The sequence below is a fragment of the Myxine glutinosa genome, chromosome 5 (genome assembly GCF_964187855.1).
Source record: "Myxine glutinosa chromosome 5, kmMyxGlut1.1, whole genome shotgun sequence".
Lineage (NCBI taxonomy): Eukaryota > Metazoa > Chordata > Myxini > Myxiniformes > Myxinidae > Myxine > Myxine glutinosa.
The window spans coordinates 32257406-32279444 of NC_136265.1; the positions used below are offsets into that span (position 1 = coordinate 32257406).

At 41.9% G+C, this 22039-nt stretch overlaps 1 protein-coding gene across 1 annotated transcript in view; it reads right to left on the minus strand.

Annotated features, from left to right (window-relative positions):
* LOC137428669 (collagen alpha-1(XII) chain-like) overlaps nucleotides 1-22039 on the minus strand; it is a 105406-nt gene that overhangs the window by 36195 nt on the left and 47172 nt on the right. Inside the window, exons 23-34 of the mRNA XM_068118575.2 lie at nucleotides 20492-20817; nucleotides 19217-19457; nucleotides 16737-17062; nucleotides 15434-15674; nucleotides 12988-13313; nucleotides 11685-11925; nucleotides 9235-9560; nucleotides 7932-8172; nucleotides 5490-5815; nucleotides 4182-4422; nucleotides 1734-2059; nucleotides 431-671 (exon numbers count right to left, since the gene is read on the minus strand). Coding sequence (XP_067974676.2) covers nucleotides 431-671; nucleotides 1734-2059; nucleotides 4182-4422; nucleotides 5490-5815; nucleotides 7932-8172; nucleotides 9235-9560; nucleotides 11685-11925; nucleotides 12988-13313; nucleotides 15434-15674; nucleotides 16737-17062; nucleotides 19217-19457; nucleotides 20492-20817 — 3402 coding nt within the window. The remainder of the gene's footprint in view (nucleotides 1-430; nucleotides 672-1733; nucleotides 2060-4181; nucleotides 4423-5489; nucleotides 5816-7931; nucleotides 8173-9234; nucleotides 9561-11684; nucleotides 11926-12987; nucleotides 13314-15433; nucleotides 15675-16736; nucleotides 17063-19216; nucleotides 19458-20491; nucleotides 20818-22039) is intronic.

Consider the following 22039-nt stretch of genomic DNA (forward strand, 5'->3'; position numbering starts at 1 on the left):
GGATTGGGGACAATCTGAGGCGGTGGTGAACAGCTCTTTTGAAGAGGCCGAAAGATAAACAATTTCGATCTGAGCATTTTTTTGTACCCTGTCCAAGGCCCAGAAGAAGCTTGTACATGTAACGGGTACAACACAATGAAAACTGGGATACATAAATGAATTTTTAACATGAATGACATGAACTTATTCCTTATATAGAGAAACGTGCCTGGCCTTCAATTCAATGTGAACGGATGACGACACCATTTTCTGCCGACAGGTGGCTTGATGAAGGAAATTCCGATTGGTTTGTGAGTGAAGGTACCAAGAGCTAATGTTGTAAAGTGAAACTGAAGCCTTAATCTCAAAGAAAAGAGTTTAAGGTTTGTACAGGTTGATAAAACTTTGCAGCACAAATGATTCGGTCAGATTCCAAATAGCAGGTGCTTACCTGGCTTTGCAACTCCAGACACCAGGCCGTAACGGTAGTAGATTGTGCGCACGTATCGAATGATTTGGCGGAAATTTGTGAACGTTTTCACGTCCTCCGGGTCTGAGGCAATCTGCCCAAGCACATTCTTGTCATCATATCCAGCTCCAAGGACTGAAACATCCACTCCGTATGTGTGCAGTAACCCAGCACCAGCCTTCACATCGTCAGCAGGCTTACCCGCCAGCACGACAAGCAACGTCTAAGGATGTAACAGGGAAGGGAATTACAGTTTTAACACAAGCACTTTCACAAAAGTTTTCTTTTGCATCAATGGATAAAAGACATTTTAAGCGATTTCTCAATACAATTATGATTTTTTAATGCAATCGACATGGACCTCGCTCCCGAATCCGGAAGTGAAGAGATAATGATGGATCGCTGGTTTGATATGTCAATGCAATCGTGATTTAACATTAAATTTTTATATAATGATATTATGGTATGAATTTGTGATTGGAATGATGAATGATGCTGTTTGCAATGAATGTATAGAGAACGTGCTGGCAATGCCTGACTTTCGAATGAAGGTGGCACAGGAATGTGGAATTTATTGGTTCATCGTTTGCCATTCACAATTTTTTTTCCAACTCATTCACGAACTGGCTGTCCATGCTTGAAGTCAAAACAATTTAATGTTCACATTATTTGCTGCTAACTGGTATCCACACCCAGGTCATACTATCCTCTTCAACTAAGGTATCAAACAAGCCCTGCTGCGCTTGTTTTATTGTTTTTTATTTATTTTTTTATTTATTTGAAGGCTCTTCTGACTAAATAGTTGCATCGGTGTCTCCTATTAGACATGAGGTTAGCAGACCAAATAGATCGAGGCCGCAGACTTGAGCGGGGTATACCTCTCAGGAGAACTGCACTGCAGTTAATACCTGGAAATTAATTTTTAATTGTTAATTTTATAGAATTGTCCCAACCCTGAGTGGGAACATTCGTGGACATACGAGTTTCAGGCCTATCGGCCCTCATCAGCGTGGAGCAGAAGCTCTTCCCTGGAGTGAAATGGTCAAACACAGTTTTTGACCTGCTTTCTCCTGGGAGCAGTTTCTGCTCCATGCTGAAGAGGGCCAACGAGCCCGAAACACGTGTCCGTGAATATTCCCTTTCCAAGGTGCACTGGTCTACAAAGTAAATAATTTCATTCTCTTCCTGGTGAAGTTAGAAAAATAATGAGAATGAAGTCGGACGATGGTAAAAATTTCTTTCATTTTTGAATTAGTCGAGTTTGTAGCAACTGAGGGTGACATACCTTTGGTACGCCAGGCCGTGAGCCCTTCTTTGGCTGAAGTACCTCTTGTCCCACAAAGTTCAGGGCCTTGCCAACATTCCGCAGACCACCGACCTTCTTGATATTATGCACAGCATGAAGCAGCGGATGCTTCTTATCGAATGAATTCAGATAGATGTCACCCATGGGTTTGTCACCCACTTGCACCACCGAGACTTGTGTTGCATCTGGGCCCACATCCACTCCACGAATTGTCGACTTGATAAACCTCTTGATGATGTTAAATTGCTGAGGAGTCACGGAATTGGACCCATCGATCAGGAATACCAAGTCTCTCTCGTTCTCTCCTTTGAAGGAAAAATGGGCAGAGGAAAAAGAAGATGGTGTTTAAATGACACTCTTCACATTGTGTCTCACGAATACATTTCCTCCTTCCACACACAATTAGACGGTGGCAGCACTTGTCATTCTGATGTGATCAAATACATTCCGTAAAGGGTTCATCATTTGTTTGCAAACACAAACATGGATTTTTCAACCAAACACACCGGTGTGCTCTGCACATACATACCTCCACCTTTTAATAAACCCTAACCCTGTTTCCTCCCTTGCATTTTCCACTCTTCTTCACACAGCTTCCACCTTACCCTGCCCAACTTTATCCCTCATTTCATCTTTATTCTCCCTTTTTAAAAAAAATCGAATTTTCTCAATTTTCCTCCTCTTGACCCCTGTTCATCACAGTGAAATATCTGAATCTACCTTTGCCACTAAATCGTCTTTCATTGGAAAAAGAATGTCGGCTTCATTCACACAGCAGTGAGAAATTTCATTTGTGGTGTATAAATTTGCAAAGGATTTGAACAAAACAACTAATCCCACAAATTATTGTTTGCATGGAAATATATACATACATCTATATACACATACATAAATACATACATATACAGCATATATATATATATATATATACAGTCAGACTCCGCAATTCACAGGTTCCGCGCATTCGCAATTGATAAAATGCGACCTGTTTCTCTATTCGAGGAAAAGAGTTCTCCGAATTCGCGGTTTTTTCATTCTATTCGAGGCCATGTTCCGCGAATTCGCAGTTTTACTGGGGAGGAAAAAAATATTCACGAGCCGCGAGCATGACCTGTCCTGCGTTCACTGCCCTGTGTTTCACGTTTTTATGGCTTTCCCGGGATATCCCATCATTCCCACTGTGAACAGCTTCATGTGATATCTCGCCGCCTTTCATTGGTAAACAATGTTTCACGGGATATCCCAACAGATGGTAAACATTGCTTTGCGGGATATCCCACCAGCTGGATATCACGTCATCCTTGTGAGTTACTGTACAGAATGAAAACACTCTGCAGTCTCTATTTGTGCAATTAGCTGTCTCACTTTTCCCATTGAAACCATGTCACGGCGTACATTCGTGGATTTTCATTGACATTCGTGGATTATTGCAAACATTCTTGGGATTTGCTTCAACATTTGGGAATTTTGCCTCACCATTCACGGTTTGTTCCTCGCTATTCGCGAATTTTCACGATTAGGGAACAAATACCCCCTTTTTCCATTGAAACAACGCGCCCCCTTTCACGGTTTTGCAATTCGCGGAATTTCCCAGGAACATATCCCCCGCGAATAGCGGGTGCCGACGGTATACATTTTTATATATATACATATATATACATACACACACATTTATACAAACATATATACAGAGTCGAGGCTCATGTCAGAGCTTGTATGAGTACTCTGAATGGATCATGACACAACAGGACAAAATGAACAGTAAAGAGAGGGGGCAACACCAACAGCAGAGTTGAAGGCCAAGAATGGGGGAGATGTGGATAGCAATGGGTGTGGGGAGGAATGGGGGACAGGAGAGGATGCATGGCTGCATGGGGTGGACAAGATGGATGCAGAAGGGAACTCTCAGAAGGGAAAACCTGAAATTTGGAGGGTAGAGGGATTGGGGTAGGGTCGGGTAGGATACAACGAGGGAAGAAAACATCATGGTTTTGGATTGCGGACAATCTGAGGCAGTGATGAACAGCTGTGTTGAAGAAGTTGAGATCCAAACAATTTCGATCTGAGCATTTTTTTGTACCCTGTCCAAGGCCCAAAAAAAGAAGCTTGTACATGTAACGGGTACAATACAATGAAAACTGGGATACATAAATGAATTTTTAACATGAATGACATGAACTTATTCCTTATATAGAGAAACGTGCCTGGCCTTCAAATCAATGTGAAAGGATGACGACACCCTTTTCTGCCGAGAAGTGGCAAGCTGGAGGCAATTCCGATTGGTTTGTGAGTGAAGGTACGAAGAGCTAATGTTGTGAAGTGCAAAATGAAGCCTTAATCTCAAAGAAAAGAGTTTAAGGGTTGTACAGGTTGATAAAACTTTGCAGCACAAACGATTCGGTCAGATTCCAAATAGCAGGTGCTTACCTGGCTTTGCAACTCCAGACACCAGGCCGTAACGGTAGTAGATTGTGCGCACGTATCGAATGATTTGGCGGAAATTTGTGAACGTTTTCACGTCCTCCGGGTCTGAGGCAATCTGCCCAAGCACATTCTTGTCATCATATCCAGCTCCAAGGACTGAAACATCCACTCCGTATGTGTGCAGTAACCCAGCACCAGCCTTCACATCGTCAGCAGGCTTACCCGCCAGCACGACAAGCAACGTCTGAGGATGTAACAGGGAAGGGAATTACAGTTTTAACACAAGCACTTTCACAAAAGTTTTCTTTTCCATCAATGGATAAAAGACATTTTAAGCGATTTCTCAATACAATTATGATTTTTAAATGCAATCGACATGGACCTCGCTCCCGAATCCGGAAGTGAACAGATAATGACGGATCGCTGGTTTGATATGTCAATGCAATCGTGATTTAACATTAAATTTTTATATAATGATATTATGGTATGAATTTGTGATTGGAATGATGAATGATGCTGTTTGCAATGAATATATAGAGAACGTGCTGGCAATGCCTGACTTTCGAATGAAGGTGGCACAGGAATGTGGAATTTATTGGTTCATCGTTTGCCATTCGCAATTTTTTTTCCAAGTCATTCACGAACTGGCTGTCCATGCTTGAAGTCAAAACAATTTAATGTTGACATTATTTGCTGCTAACTGGTATCCACACCCAGGTCATACTATCCTCTTCAACTAAGGTATCAAACAAGCCCTGCTGCGCTTGTTTTATTGTTTTTTTATTTATTTTTTTATTTATTTATTTGAAGGCTCTTCTGACTAAATAGTTGCATCGGTGTCTCCTATTAGACATGAGGTTAGCAGACCAAATAGTTCGAGGCCGCAGACTTGAGCGGGGTATACCTCTCAGGAGAACTGCACTGCAGTTAATACCTGGAAATTAATTTTTAATTGTTAATTTTATAGAATTGTCCCAACCCTGAGTGAGAACATTCATGGACATACGAGTTTCAGACCTATCGGCCCTCATCAGCGTGGAGCAGAGGCTCTTCCCTGGAGTGAAATGGTCAAACACAGTTTTTGACCTGCTTTCTCCTGGGAGCAGTTTCTGCTCCATGCTGAAGAGGGCCAACGAGCCCGAAACACGTGTCCGTGAATATTCCCTTTCCAAGGTGCACTGGTCTACAAAGTAAATAATTTCATTCTCTTCCTGGTGAAGTTAGAAAAATAATGAGAATGAAGTTGGACGATGGTAAAAATTTCTTTCATTTTTGAATTAGTCGAGTTTGTAGCAACTGAGGGTGACATACCTTTGGTACGCCAGGCCGTGAGCCCTTCTTTGGCTGAAGTACCTCTTGTCCCACAAAGTTCAGGGCCTTGCCAACATTCCGCAGACCACCGACCTTCTTGATATTATGCACAGCATGAAGCAGCGGATGCTTCTTACCGAATGAATTCAGATAGATGTCACCCATGGGTTTGTCACCCACTTGCACCACCGAGACTTGTGTTGCATCTGGGCCCACATCCACTCCACGAATTGTCGACTTGATAAACCTCTTGATGATGTTAAATTGCTGAGGAGTCACGGAATTGGATCCATCGATCAGGAATACCAAGTCTCTCTCGTTCTCTCCTTTGAAGGAAAAATGGGCAGAGGAAAAAGAAGATGGTGTTTAAATGACACTATTCACATTGTGTCTCACGAATACATTTCCTCCTTCCACACACAATTAGACGGTGGCAGCACTTGTCATTCTGATGTGATCAAATACATTCCGTAAAGGGTTCATCATTTGTTTGCAAACACAAACATGGATTTTTCAACCAAACACACCGGTGTGCTCTGCACATACATACCTCCACCTTTTAATAAACCCTAACCCTGTTTCCTCCCTTGCATTTTCCACTCTTCTTCACACAGCTTCCACCTTACCCTGCCCAACTTTATCCCTCATTTAATCTTTATTCTCCCTTTTTAAAAAAAATCTAATTTTCTCAATTTTCCTCCTCTTGACCCCTGTTCATCACAGTGAAATATCTGAATCTACCGTTGCCACTAAATCGTCTTTCATTGGAAAAAGAATGTTGGCTTCATTCACACAGCAGTGAGAAATTTCATTTCTGGTGTATAAATATTGCAAAGGATTTGAACAAAACAATTAATCCCACAAATTATTGTTTGCATGCAAATATATATATACATCGATATACACATACATAAATATATACATATACAGCATGCATATATATATACAGTCAGACTCCGCGATTCAAGGGTTCCGCGCATTCGCAATTGATAAAATGCGACCTGTTTCTCTATTCGAGGAAAAGAGTTCTACGAATTCGCGGTTTTTTTCATTCTATTGAGGCCATGTTCCGCGAATTCGCAGTTTTACTGGGGAGGAAAAAAATATTCACGAGCCGCGAGCATGACCTGTCCTGCGTTCACTGCCCTGTGTTTCACGTTTTTATGGCTTTCCCGGGATATACCATCATTCCCACTGTGAACAGCTTCATGTGATATCTCGCCGCCTTTCATAGGTAAACAATGTTTCACGGGATATCCCAACAGATGGTAAACATTGCTTTGCGGGATATCCCACCAGCTGGATAACACGTCATCCTTGTGAGTTACTGTACAGAATGAAAACATTCCGCAGTCTCTATTTGTGCAATTAGCTGTCTCACTTTTCCCATTGAAACCATGTCACGGCGTACATTCGTGGATTTTCATTGACATTCGTGGATTATTGCAAACATTCTTGGGATTTGCTTCAACATTTGGGAATTTTGCCTCACCATTCACGGTTTGTTCCTCGCTATTCGCGAATTTTCACGATTAGGGAACAAATACCCCCTTTTTCCATTGAAACAACGCGCCCTCTTTCGCGGTTTTGCAATTCGCGGCATTTCCCAGGAACATATCCCCCGCGAATAGCGGGTTCCGACGGTATACATTTTTATATATATACATATATATACATACACACACATTTATACAAACATATATACAGAGTCGAGGCTCATGTCAGAGCTTGTATGAGTACTCTGAATGGATCATGACACAACAGGACAAAATGAACAGAAAAGAGAGGGGGCAACACCAACAGCAGAGTTGAAGGCCAAGAATGAGGGAGATGTGGATAGCAATGGGTGTGGGGAGGAATGGGGGACAGGAGAGGATGCATGGCTGCATGGGGTGGACAAGATGGATGCAGAAGGGAACTCTCAGAAGGGAAAACCTGAAATTTGGAGGGTAGAGGGATTGGGGTAGGGTCGGGTAGGATACAACGAGGGAAGGAAACATCATGGTTTTGGATTGTGGACAATCTGAGGCAGTGGTGAACAGCTGTGTTGAAGAAGTTGAGATCCAAACAATTTCGATCTGAGCATTTTTTTGTACCCTGTCCAAGGCCCAAAAAAAGAAGCTTGTACATGTAATGGGTACAATACAATGAAAACTGGGATACATAAATGAATTTTTAACATGAATGACATGAACTTATTCCTTATATAGAGAAACGTGCCTGGCCTTCAAATCAATGCGAACGGATGACGACACCATTTTCTGCCGACAGGTGGCTTGATGAAGGAAATTCCGATTGGTTTGTGAGTGAAGGTACCAAGAGCTAATGTTGTAAAGTGAAAATGAAACCTTAATCTCAAAGAAAAGAGTTTAAGGTTTGTACAGGTTGAGAAAACATTGCAGTACAAACGATTCCGTCAGATTCCAAATAGCAGGTGCTTACCTGGCTTTGCAACTCCAGACACCAGGCCGTAACGGTAGTAGATTGTGCGCACGTATCGAATGATTTGGCGGAAATTTGTGAACGTTTTCACGTCCTCCGGGTCTGAGGCAATCTGCCCAAGCACATTCTTGTCATCATATCCAGCTCCAAGGACTGAAACATCCACTCCGTATGTGTGCAGTAACCCAGCACCAGCCTTCACATCGTCAGCAGGCTTACCCGCCAGCACGACAAGCAACGTCTGAGGATGTAACAGGGAAGGGAATTACAGTTTTAACACAAGCACTTTCACAAAAGTTTTCTTTTCCATCAATGGATAAAAGACATTTTAAGCGATTTCTCAATACAATTATGATTTTTAAATGCAATCGACATGGACCTCGCTCCCGAATCCGGAAGTGAACAGATAATGACGGATCGCTGGTTTGATATGTCAATGCAATCGTGAATTAACATTACATTTTTATATAATGATATTATGGTATGAATTTGTGATTGGAATGATGAATGATGCTGTTTGCAATGAATATATAGAGAACGTGCTGGCAATGCCTGACTTTCGAATGAAGGTGGCACAGGTATGTGGAATTTATTGGTTCATCGTTTGTCATTCGCAATTTTTTTTCCAACTCATTCACAAACTGGCTGTCCATGCTTGAAGTCAAAACAATTTAATGTTGACATTATTTGCTGCTAACTGGTATCCACACCCAGGTCATACTATCCTCTTCAACTAAGGTATCAAACAAGCCCTGCTGCGCTTGTTTTATTGTTTTTTATTTTTTTATTTATTTATTTGAAGGCTCTTCTGACTAAATAGTTGCATCGGTGTCTCCTATTAGACATGAGGTTAGCAGACCAAATAGTTCGAGGCCGCAGACTTGAGCGGGGTATACCTCTCAGGAGAACTGCACTGCAGTTAATACCTGGAAATTAATTTTTAATTGTTAATTTTATAGAATTGTCCCAACCCTGAGTGGGAACATTCGTGGACATACGAGTTTCAGACCTATCGGCCCTCATCAGCGTGGAGCAGAAGCTCTTCCCTGGAGTGAAATGGTCAAACACAGTTTTTGACCTGCTTTCTCCGGGCAGCAGTTTCTGCTCCATGCTGAAGAGGGCCAACGAGCCCGAAACACGTGTCCGTGAATATTCCCTTTCCAAGGTGCACTGGTCTACAAAGTAAATAATTTCATTCTCTTCCTGGTGAAGTTAGAAAAACAATGAGAATGAAGTTGGACGATGGTAAAAATTTCTTTCATTTTTGAATTAGTCGAGTTTGTAGCAACTGAGGGTGACATACCTTTGGTACGCCAGGCCGTGAGCCCTTCTTTGGCTGAAGTACCTCTTGTCCCACAAAGTTCAGGGCCTTGCCAACATTCCGCAGACCACCGACCTTCTTGATATTATGCACAGCATGAAGCAGCGGATGCTTCTTATCGAATGAATTCAGATAGATGTCACCCATGGGTTTGTCACCCACTTGCACCACCGAGACTTGTGTTGCATCTGGGCCCACATCCACTCCACGAATTGTCGACTTGATAAACCTCTTGATGATGTTAAATTGCTGAGGAGTCACGGAATTGGATCCATCGATCAGGAATACCAAGTCTCTCTCGTTCTCTCCTTTGAAGGAAAAATGGGCAGAGGAAAAAGAAGATGGTGTTTAAATGACACTCTTCACATTGTGTCTCACGAATACATTTCCTCCTTCCACACACAATTAGACGGTGGCAGCACTTGTCATTCTGATGTGATCAAATACATTCCGTAAAGGGTTCATCATTTGTTTGCAAACACAAACATGGATTTTTCAACCAAACACACCGGTGTGCTCTGCACATACATACCTCCACCTTTTAATAAACCCTAACCCTGTTTCCTCCCTTGCATTTTTCACTCTTCTTCACACAGCTTCCACCTTACCCTGCCCAACTTTATCCCTCATTTCATCTTTATTCTCCCTTTTTAAAAAAAATCGAATTTTCTCAATTTTCCTCCTCTTGACCCCTGTTCATCACAGTGAAATATCTGAATCTACCTTTGCCACTAAATCGTCTTTCATTGGAAAAAGAATGTCGGCTTCATTCACACAGCAGTGAGAAATTTCATTTGTGGTGTATAAATTTGCAAAGGATTTGAACAAAACAACTAATCCCACAAATTATTGTTTGCATGGAAATATATACATACATCTATATACACATACATAAATACATACATATACAGCATATATATATATATATATATATACAGTCAGACTCCGCAATTCACAGGTTCCGCGCATTCGCAATTGATAAAATGCGACCTGTTTCTCTATTCGAGGAAAAGAGTTCTATGAATTCGCGGTTTTTTTTCATTCTATTGAGGCCATGTTCCGCGAATTCGCAGTTTTACTGGGGAGGAAAAAAATATTCACGAGCCGCGAGCATGACCTGTCCTGCGTTCACTGCCCTGTGTTTCACGTTTTTATGGCTTTCCCGGGATATCCCATCATTCCCACTGTGAACAGCTTCATGTGATATCTCGCCGCCTTTCATTGGTAAACAATGTTTCACGGGATATCCCAACAGATGGTAAACATTGCTTTGCGGGATATCCCACCAGCTGCATAACACGTCATCCTTGTGAGTTACTGTACAGAATGAAAACACTCCGCAGTCTCTATTTGTGCAATTAGCTGTCTCACTTTTCCCATTGAAACCATGTCACGGCGTACATTCGTGGATTTTCATTGACATTCGTGGATTATTGCAAACATTCTTGGGATTTGCTTCAACATTTGGGAATTTTGCCTCGCCATTCACGGTTTGTTCCTCGCTATTCGCGAATTTTCACGATTAGGGAACAAATACCCCCTTTTTCCATTGAAACAACGCGCCCCCTTTCACGGTTTTGCAATTCGCGGAATTTCCCAGGAACATATCCCCCGCGAATAGCGGGTGCCGACGGTATACATTTTTATATATATACATATATATACATACACACACATTTATACAAACATATATACAGAGTCGAGGCTCATGTCAGAGCTTGTATGAGTACTCTGAATGGATCATGACACAACAGGACAAAATGAACAGAAAAGAGAGGGGGCAACACCAACAGCAGAGTTGAAGGCCAAGAATGAGGGAGATGTGGATAGCAATGGGTGTGGGGAGGAATGGGGGACAGGAGAGGATGCATGGCTGCATGGGGTGGACAAGATGGATGCAGAAGGGAACTCTCAGAAGGGAAAACCTGAAATTTGGAGGGTAGAGGGATTGGGGTAGGGTCGGGTAGGATACAACGAGGGAAGGAAACATCATGGTTTTGGATTGCGGACAATCTGAGGCAGTGATGAACAGCTGTGTTGAAGAAGTTGAGATCCAAACAATTTCGATCTGATCATTTTTTTGTACCCTGTCCAAGGCCCAAAAAAAGAAGCTTGTACATGTAACGGGTATAATACAATGAAAACTGGGATACATAAATGAATTTTTAACATGAATGACATGAACTTATTCCTTATATAGAGAAACGTGCCTGGCCTTCAAATCAATGCGAACGGATGACGACACCATTTTCTGCCGACAGGTGGCTTGATGAAGGAAATTCCGATTGGTTTGTGAGTGAAGGTACCAAGAGCTAATGTTGTAAAGTGAAAATGAAACCTTAATCTCAAAGAAAAGAGTTTAAGGTTTGTACAGGTTGAGAAAACTTTGCAGTACAAACGATTCCGTCAGATTCCAAATAGCAGGTGCTTACCTGGCTTTGCAACTCCAGACACCAGGCCGTAACGGTAGTAGATTGTGCGCACGTATCGAATGATTTGGCGGAAATTTGTGAACGTTTTCACGTCGTCCGGGTCTGAGGCAATCTGCCCAAGCACATTCTTGTCATCATATCCAGCTCCAAGGACTGAAACATCCACTCCGTAAGTGTGCAGTAACCCAGCACCAGCCTTCACATCGTCAGCAGGCTTACCCGCCAGCACGACAAGCAACGTCTGAGGATGTAACAGGGAAGGGAATTACAGTTTTAACACAAGCACTTTCACAAAAGTTTTCTTTTCCATCAATGGATAAAAGACATTTTAAGCGATTTCTCAATACAATTATGATTTTTAAATGCAATCGACATGGACCTCGCTCCCGAATCCGGAAGTGAACAGATAATGACGGATCGCTGGTTTGATATGTCAATGCAATCGTGAATTAACATTAAATTTTTATATAATGATATTATGGTATGAATTTGTGATTGGAATGATGAATGATGCTGTTTGCAATGAATATATAGAGAACGTGCTGGCAATGCCTGACTTTCGAATGAAGGTGGCACAGGAATGTGGAATTTATTGGTTCATCGTTTGCCATTCGCAATTTTTTTTCCAAGTCATTCACGAACTGGCTGTCCATGCTTGAAGTCAAAACAATTTAATGTTGACATTATTTGCTGCTAACTGGTATCCACACCCAGGTCATACTATCCTCTTCAACTCAGGTATCAAACAAGCCCTGCTGCGCTTGTTGTATTGTTTTTTATTTATTTATTTATTTATTTGAAGGCTCTTCTGACTAAACAGTTGCATCGGTGTCTCCTATTACACATGAGGTTAGCAGACCTAAGAGTTCGAGGCCGCAGCCTTGAGCGGGGTATACCTCTCAGGAGAACTGCACTGCAGTTAATACCTGGAAATTAATTTTTAATTGTTAATTTTATAGAATTGTCCCAACCCTGAGTGAGAACATTCATGGACATACGAGTTTCAGACCTATCGGCCCTCATCAGCGTGGAGCAGAAGCTCTTCCCTGGAGTGAAATGGTCAAACACAGTTTTTGACCTGCTTTCTCCGGGGAGCAGTTTCTGCTCCATGCTGAAGAGGGCCAACGAGCCCGAAACACTTGTCCGTGAATGTTCCCTTTCCAAGGTGCACTGGTCTACAAAGTAAATAATTTCATTCTCTTCCTGGTGAAGTTAGAAAAACAATGAGAATGAAGTTGGACAATGGTAAAAATTTCTTTCATTTTTGAATTAGTCGAGTTTGTAGCAACTGAGGGTGACATACCTTTGGTACGCCAGGCCGTGAGCCCTTCTTTGGCTGAAGTACCTCTTGTCCCACAAAGTTCAGGGCCTTGCCAACATTCCGCAGACCACCGACCTTCTTGATATTATGCACAGCATGAAGCAGCGGATGCTTCTTATCGAATGAATTCAGATAGATGTCACCCATGGGTTTGTCACCCACTTGCACCACCGAGACTTGTGTTGCATCTGGGCCCACATCCACTCCACGAATTGTAGACTTGATAAACCTCTTGATGATGTTAAATTGCTGAGGAGTCACGGAATTGGACCCATCGATCAGGAATACCAAGTCTCTCTCGTTCTCTCCTTTGAAGGAAAAATGGGCAGAGGAAAAAGAAGATGGTGTTTAAATGACACTCTTCACATTGTGTCTCACGAATACATTTCCTCCTTCCACACACAATTAGACGGTGGCAGCACTTGTCATTCTGATGTGATCAAATATATTCCGTAAAGGGTTCATCATTTGTTTGCAAACACAAACATGGATATTTCAACCAAACACACCTGTGTGCTCTGCACATACATACCTCCACCATTTATTAAACCCTAACCCTGTTTCCTCCCTTGCATTTTTCACTCTTCTTCACACAGCTTCCACCTTACCCTGCCCAACTTTATCCCTCATTTAATCTTTATTCTCCCTTTTTTAAAAAAATCTAATTTTCTCAATTTTCCTCCTCTTAACCGCTGTTCATCACAGTGAAATATCTGAATCTACCGTTGCCACTAAATCGTCTTTCATTGGAAAAAGAATGTTGGCTTCATTCACACAGCAGTGAGAAATTTCATTTGTGGTGTATAAATATTGCAAAGGATTTGAACAAAACAATTAATCCCACAAATTATTGTTCTGCATGCAAATATATATATAGATCGATATACACATACATAAATATATACATATACAGCATGCATATATATATATACAGTCAGACTCCGCGATTCAAGGGTTCCGCGCATTCGCAATTGATAAAATGCGACCTGTTTCTCTATTCGAGGAAAAGAGTTCTACGAATTCGCGGTTTTTTTCATTCTATTGAGGCCATGTTCCGCGAATTCGCAGTTTTACTGGGGAGGAAAAAAATATTCACGAGCCGCGAGCATGACCTGTCCTGCGTTCACTGCCCTGTGTTTCACGTTTTTATGGCTTTCCCGGGATATCCCATCATTCCCACTGTGAACAGCTTCATGTGATATCTCGCCGCCTTTCATTGGTAAACAATGTTTCACGGGATATCCCAACAGATGGTAAACATTGCTTTGCGGGATATCCCACCAGCTGGATATCACGTCATCCTTGTGAGTTACTGTACAGAATGAAAACACTCTGCAGTCTCTATTTGTGCAATTAGCTGTCTCACTTTTCCCATTGAAACCATGTCACGGCGTACATTCGTGGATTTTCATTGACATTCGTGGATTATTGCAAACATTCTTGGGATTTGCTTCAACATTTGGGAATTTTGCCTCACCATTCACGGTTTGTTCCTCGCTATTCGCGAATTTTCACGATTAGGGAACAAATACCCCCTTTTTCCATTGAAACAACGCGCCCTCTTTCGCGGTTTTGCAATTCGCGGCATTTCCCAGGAACATATCCCCCGCGAATAGCGGGTTCCGACGGTATACATTTTAATATATATACATATATATACATACACACACATTTATATAAACATATATACAGAGTCGAGGCTCATGTCAGAGCTTGTATGAGTACTCTGAATGGATCATGACACAACAGGACAAAATGAACAGTAAAGAGAGGGGGCAACACCAACAGCAGAGTTGAAGGCCAAGAATGGGGGAGATGTGGATAGCAATGGGTGTGGGGAGGAATGGGGGACAGGAGAGGATGCATGGCTGCATGGGGTGGACAAGATGGATGCAGAAGGGAACTCTCAGAAGGGAAAACCTGAAATTTGGAGGGTAGAGGGATTGGGGTAGGGTCGGGTAGGATACAACGAGGGAAGAAAACATCATGGTTTTGGATTGCGGACAATCTGAGGCAGTGATGAACAGCTGTGTTGAAGAAGTTGAGATCCAAACAATTTCGATCTGAGCATTTTTTTGTACCCTGTCCAAGGCCCAAAAAAAGAAGCTTGTACATGTAACGGGTACAATACAATGAAAACTGGGATACATAAATGAATTTTTAACATGAATGACATGAACTTATTCCTTATATAGAGAAACGTGCCTGGCCTTCAAATCAATGTGAAAGGATGACGACACCCTTTTCTGCCGAGAAGTGGCAAGCTGGAGGCAATTCCGATTGGTTTGTGAGTGAAGGTACGAAGAGCTAATGTTGTGAAGTGCAAAATGAAGCCTTAATCTCAAAGAAAAGAGTTTAAGGGTTGTACAGGTTGATAAAACTTTGCAGCACAAACGATTCGGTCAGATTCCAAATAGCAGGTGCTTACCTGGCTTTGCAACTCCAGACACCAGGCCGTAACGGTAGTAGATTGTGCGCACGTATCGAATGATTTGGCGGAAATTTGTGAACGTTTTCACGTCGTCCGGGTCTGAGGCAATCTGCCCAAGCACATTCTTGTCATCATATCCAGCTCCAAGGACTGAAACATCCACTCCGTATGTGTGCAGTAACCCAGCACCAGCCTTCACATCGTCAGCAGGCTTACCCGCCAGCACGACAAGCAACGTCTGAGGATGTAACAGGGAGGGGAATTACAGTTTTAACACAAGCACTTTCACAAAAGTTTTCTTTTCCATCAATGGATAAAAGACATTTTAAGCGATTTCTCAATACAATTATGATTTTGAAATGCAATCGACATGGACCTCGCTCCCGAATCCGGAAGTGAACAGATAATGACGGATCGCTGGTTTGATATGTCAATGCAATCGTGAATTAACATTAAATTTTTATATAATGATATTATGGTATGAATTTGTGATTGGAATGATGAATGATGCTGTTTGCAATGAATATATAGAGAACGTGCTGGCAATGCCTGACTTTCGAATGAAGGTGGCACAGGAATGTGGAATTTATTGGTTCATCGTTTGCCATTCGCAATTTTTTTTCCAAGTCATTCACGAACTGGCTGTCCATGCTTGAAGTCAAAACAATTTAATGTTGACATTATTTGCTGCTAACTGGTATCCACACCCAGGTCATACTATCCTCTTCAACTCAGGTATCAAACAAGCCCTGCTGCGCTTGTTTTATTGTTTTTTATTTATTTTTTTATTTATTTGAAGGCTCTTCTGACTAAATAGTTGCATCGGTGTCTCCTATTAGACATGAGGTTAGCAGACCAAATAGTTCGAGGCCGCAGACTTGAGCGGGGTATACCTCTCAGGAGAACTGCACTGCAGTTAATACCTGGAAATTAATTTTTAATTGTTAATTTTATAGAATTGTCCCAACCCTGAGTGGGAACATTCGTGGACATACGAGTTTCAGGCCTATCGGCCCTCATCATCGTGGAGCAGAAGCTCTTCCCTGGAGTGAAATGGTCAAACACAGTTTTTGACCTGCTTTCTCCTGGGAGCAGTTTCTGCTCCATGCTGAAGAGGGCCAACGAGCCCGAAACACGTGTCCGTGAATATTCCCTTTCCAAGGTGCACTGGTCTACAAAGTAAATAATTTCATTCTCTTCCTGGTGAAGTTAGAAAAATAATGAGAATGAAGTTGGACGATGGTAAAAATTTCTTTCATTTTTGAATTAGTCGAGTTTGTAGCAACTGAGGGTGACATACCTTTGGTACGCCAGGCCGTGAGCCCTTCTTTGGCTGAAGTACCTCTTGTCCCACAAAGTTCAGGGCCTTGCCAACATTCCGCAGACCACCGACCTTCTTGATATTATGCACAGCATGAAGCAGCGGATGCTTCTTATCGAATGAATTCAGATAGATGTCACCCATGGGTTTGTCACCCACTTGCACCACCGAGACTTGTGTTGCATCTGGGCCCACATCCACTCCACGAATTGTCGACTTGATAAACCTCTTGATGATGTTAAATTGCTGAGGAGTCACGGAATTGGATCCATCGATCAGGAATACCAAGTCTCTCTCGTTCTCTCCTTTGAAGGAAAAATGGGCAGAGGAAAAAGAAGATGGTGTTTAAATGACACTCTTCACATTGTGTCTCACGAATACATTTCCTCCTTCCACACACAATTAGACGGTGGCAGCACTTGTCATTCTGATGTGATCAAATACATTCCGTAAAGGGTTCAGCATTTGTTTGCAAACACAAACATGGATTTTTCAACCAAACACACCGGTTTGCTCTGCACATACTTACCTCCACCTTTGAATAAACCCTAACCCTGTTTCCTCCCTTGCATTTTTCACTCTTCTTCACAATGCTTCCACCTTACCCTGCCCAACTTTATCCCTCATTTCATCTTTATTCTCCCTTTTTAAAAAAAATCGAATTTTCTCAATTTTCCTCCTCTTGACCCCTGTTCATCACAGTGAAATATCTGAATCTACCTTTGCCACTAAATCGTCTTTCATTGGAAAAAGAATGTCGGCTTCATTCACACAGCAGTGAGAAATTTCATTTGTGGTGTATAAATTTGCAAAGGATTTGAACAAAACAACTAATCCCACAAATTATTGTTTGCATGGAAATATATACATACATCTATATACACATACATAAATACATACATATACAGCATATATATATATATATATATATATATATATATATATATATATATATATATATACAGTCAGACTCCGCAATTCACAGGTTCCGCGCATTCGCAATTGATAAAATGCGACCCGTTTCTCTATTCGAGGAAAAGAGTTCTATGAATTCGCGGTTTTTTTCATTCTATTGAGGCCATGTTCCGCGAATTCGCAGTTTTACTGGGGAGGAAAAAAATATTCACGAGCCGCGAGCATGACCTGTCCTGCGTTCACTGCCCTGTGTTTCACGTTTTTATGGATTTCCCGGGATAGCCCATCATTCCCACTGTGAACAGCTTCATGTGATATCTCGCCGCCTTTCATAGGTAAACAATGTTTCACGGGATATCCCAACAGATGGTAAACATTGCTTTGCGGGATATCCCACCAGCTGGATAACACGTCATCCTTGTGAGTTACTGTACAGAATGAAAACACTCCGCAGTCTCTATTTGTGCAATTAGCTGTCTCACTTTTCCCATTGAAACCATGTCACGGCGTACATTCGTGGATTTTCATTGCCATTCGTGGATTATTGGAAACATTCTTGGGATTTGCTTCAACATTTGGGAATTTTGCCTCACCATTCACGGTTTGTTCCTCGCTATTCGCGAATTTTCACGATTAGGGAACCAATACCACCTTTTTCCATTGAAACAACGCGCCCCCTTTCGCGGTTTTGTAATTCGCGGCATTTCCCAGGAACATAACCCCCGCGAATAGCGGGTTCCGACGGTATACATTTTTATATATATACATATATATACATACACACACATTTATATAAACATATATACAGAGTCGAGGCTCATGTCAGAGCTTGTATGAGTACTCTGAATGGATCATGACACAACAGGACAAAATGAACAGTAAAGAGAGGGGGCAACACCAACAGCAGAGTTGAAGGCCAAGAATGGGGGAGATGTGGATAGCAATGGGTGTGGGGAGGAATGGGGGACAGGAGAGGATGCATGGCTGCATGGGGTGGACAAGATGGATGCAGAAGGGAACCCTCAGAAGGGAAAACCTGAAATTTGGAGGGTAGAGGGATTGGGGTAGGGTCGAGTAGGATACAACGAGGGAAGAAAACATCATGGTTTTGGATTGCGGACAATCTGAGGCAGTGATGAACAGCTGTGTTGAAGAAGTTGAGATCCAAACAATTTCGATCTGAGCATTTTTTTTGTACCCTGTCCAAGGCCCAAAAAAAGAAGCTTGTACATGTAACGGGTACAATACAATGAAAACTGGGATACATAAATGAATTTTTAACATGAATGACATGAACTTATTCCTTATATAGAGAAACGTGCCTGGCCTTCAAATCAATGTGAAAGGATGACGACACCCTTTTCTGCCGAGAGGTGGCTTGATGAAGGCAATTCCGATTGGTTTGTGAGTGAAGGTACCAAGAGCTAATGTTGTAAAGTGAAACTGACGCCTTAATCTCAAAGAAAAGAGTTTAAGGGTTGTACAGGTTGATAAAACTTTGCAGTACAAACGATTCCGTCAGATTCCAAATAGCAGGTGCTTACCTGGCTTTGCAACTCCAGACACCAGGCCGTAACGGTAGTAGATTGTGCGCACGTATCGAATGATTTGGCGGAAATTTGTGAACGTTTTCACGTCCTCCGGGTCTGAGGCAATCTGCCCAAGCACATTCTTGTCATCATATCCAGCTCCAAGGACTGAAACATCCACTCCGTATGTGTGCAGTAACCCAGCACCAGCCTTCACATCGTCAGCAGGCTTACCCGCCAGCACGACAAGCAACGTCTGAGGATGTAACAGGGAAGGGAATTACAGTTTTAACACAAGCACTTTCACAAAAGTTTTCTTTTCCATCAATGGATAAAAGACATTTTAAGCGATTTCTCAATACAATTATGATTTTTAAATGCAATCGACATGGACCTCGCTCCCGAATCCGGAAGTCAACAGATAATGACGGATCGCTGGTTTGATATGTCAATGCAATCGTGAATTAACATTACATTTTTATATAATGATATTATGGTATGAATTTGTGATTGGAATGATGAATGATGCTGTTTGCAATGAATATATAGAGAACGTGCTGGCAATGCCTGACTTTCGAATGAAGGTGGCACAGGAATGTGGAATTTATTGGTTCATCGTTTGCCATTCGCAATTTTTTTTCCAAGTCATTCACGAACTGGCTGTCCATGCTTGAAGTCAAAACAATTTAATGTTGACATTATTTGCTGCTAACTGGTATCCACACCCAGGTCATACTATCCTCTTCAACTAAGGTATCAAACAAGCCCTGCTGCGCTTGTTTTATTGTTTTTTATTTATTTATTTATTTATTTGAAGGCTCTTCTGACTAAACAGTTGCATCAGTGTCTCCTATTAGACATGAGGTTAGCAGACCAAATAGATCGAGGCCGCAGACTTGAGCGGGGTATACCTCTCAGGAGAACTGCACTGCAGTTAATACCTGGAAATTAATTTTTAATTGTTAATTTTATAGAATTGTCCCAACCCTGAGTGGGAACATTCGTGGACATACGAGTTTCAGACCTATCGGCCCTCATCAGCGTGTAGCAGAAGCTCTTCCCTGGAGTGAAATGGTCAAACACAGTTTCTGCTCCATGCTGAAGAGGGCCAACGAGCCCGAAACACGTGTCCGTGAATATTCCCTTTCCAAGGTGCACTGGTCTACAAAGTAAATAATTTCATTCTCTTCCTGGTGAAGTTAGAAAAACAATGAGAATGAAGTTGGACGATGGTAAAAATTTCTTTCATTTTTGAATTAGTCGAGTTTGTAGCAACTGAGGGTGACATACCTTTGGTACGCCAGGCCGTGAGCCCTTCTTTGGCTGAAGTACCTCTTGTCCCACAAAGTTCAGGGCCTTGCCAACATTCCGCAGACCACCGACCTTCTTGATATTATGCACAGCATGAAGCAGCGGATGCTTCTTATCGAATGAATTCAGATAGATGTCACCCATGGGTTTGTCACCCACTTGCACCACCGAGACTTGTGTTGCATCTGGGCCCACATCCACTCCACGAATTGTAGACTTGATAAACCTCTTGATGATGTTAAATTGCTGAGGAGTCACGGAATTGGACCCATCGATCAGGAATACCAAGTCTCTCTCGTTCTCTCCTTTGAAGGAAAAATGGGCAGAGGAAAAAGAAGATGGTGTTTAAATGACACTCTTCACATTGTGTCTCACGAATACATTTCCTCCTTCCACACACAATTAGACGGTGGCAGCACTTGTCATTCTGATGTGATCAAATATATTCCGTAAAGGGTTCAGCATTTGTTTGCAAACACAAACATGGATTTTTCAACAAAACACACCTGTGTGCTCTGCACATACATACCTCCACCATTTATTAAACCCTAACCCTGTTTCCTCCCTTGCATTTTTCACTCTTCTTCACACAGCTTCCACCTTACCCTGCCCAACTTTATCCCTCATTTAATCTTTATTCTCCCTTTTAAAAAAAAATCTAATTTTCTCAATTTTCCTCCTCTTGACCCCTGTTCATCACAGTGAAATATCTGAATCTACCGTTGCCACTAAATCGTCTTTCATTGGAAAAAGAATGTTGGCTTCATTCACACAGCAGTGAGAAATTTCATTTGTGGTGTATAAATATTGCAAAGGATTTGAACAAAACAATTAATCCCACAAATTATTGTTTGCATGGAAATATATACATACATCGATATACACATACATAAATATATACATATACAGCATGCATATATATATATACAGTCAGACTCCGCGATTCAAGGGTTCCACGCATTCGCAATTGATAAAATGCGACCTGTTTCTCTATTCGAGGAAAAGAGTTCTATGAATTCGCGGTTTTTTTTCATTCTATTGAGGCCATGTTCCGCGAATTCGCAGTTTTACTGGGGAGGGAAAAATATTCACGAGCCGCGAGCATGACCTGTCCTGCGTTCACTGCCCTGTGTTTCACGTTTTTATGGCTTTCCCGGGATATCCCATCATTCCCACTGTGAACAGCTTCATGTGATATCTCGCCGCCTTTCATAGGTAAACAATGTTTCACGGGATATCCCAACAGATGGTAAACATTGCTTAGCGGGATATCCCACCAGCTGGATAACACGTCATCCTTGTGAGTTACTGTACAGAATGAAAACACTCTGCAGTCTCTATTTGTGCAATTAGCTGTCTCACTTTTCCCATTGAAACCATGTCACGGCGTACATTCGTGGATTTTCATTGACATTAGTGGATTATTGCAAACATTCTTGGGATTTGCTTCAACATTTGGGAATTTTGCCTCGCCATTCACAGTTTGTTCCTCGCTATTCGCGAATTTTCACGATTAGGGAACAAATA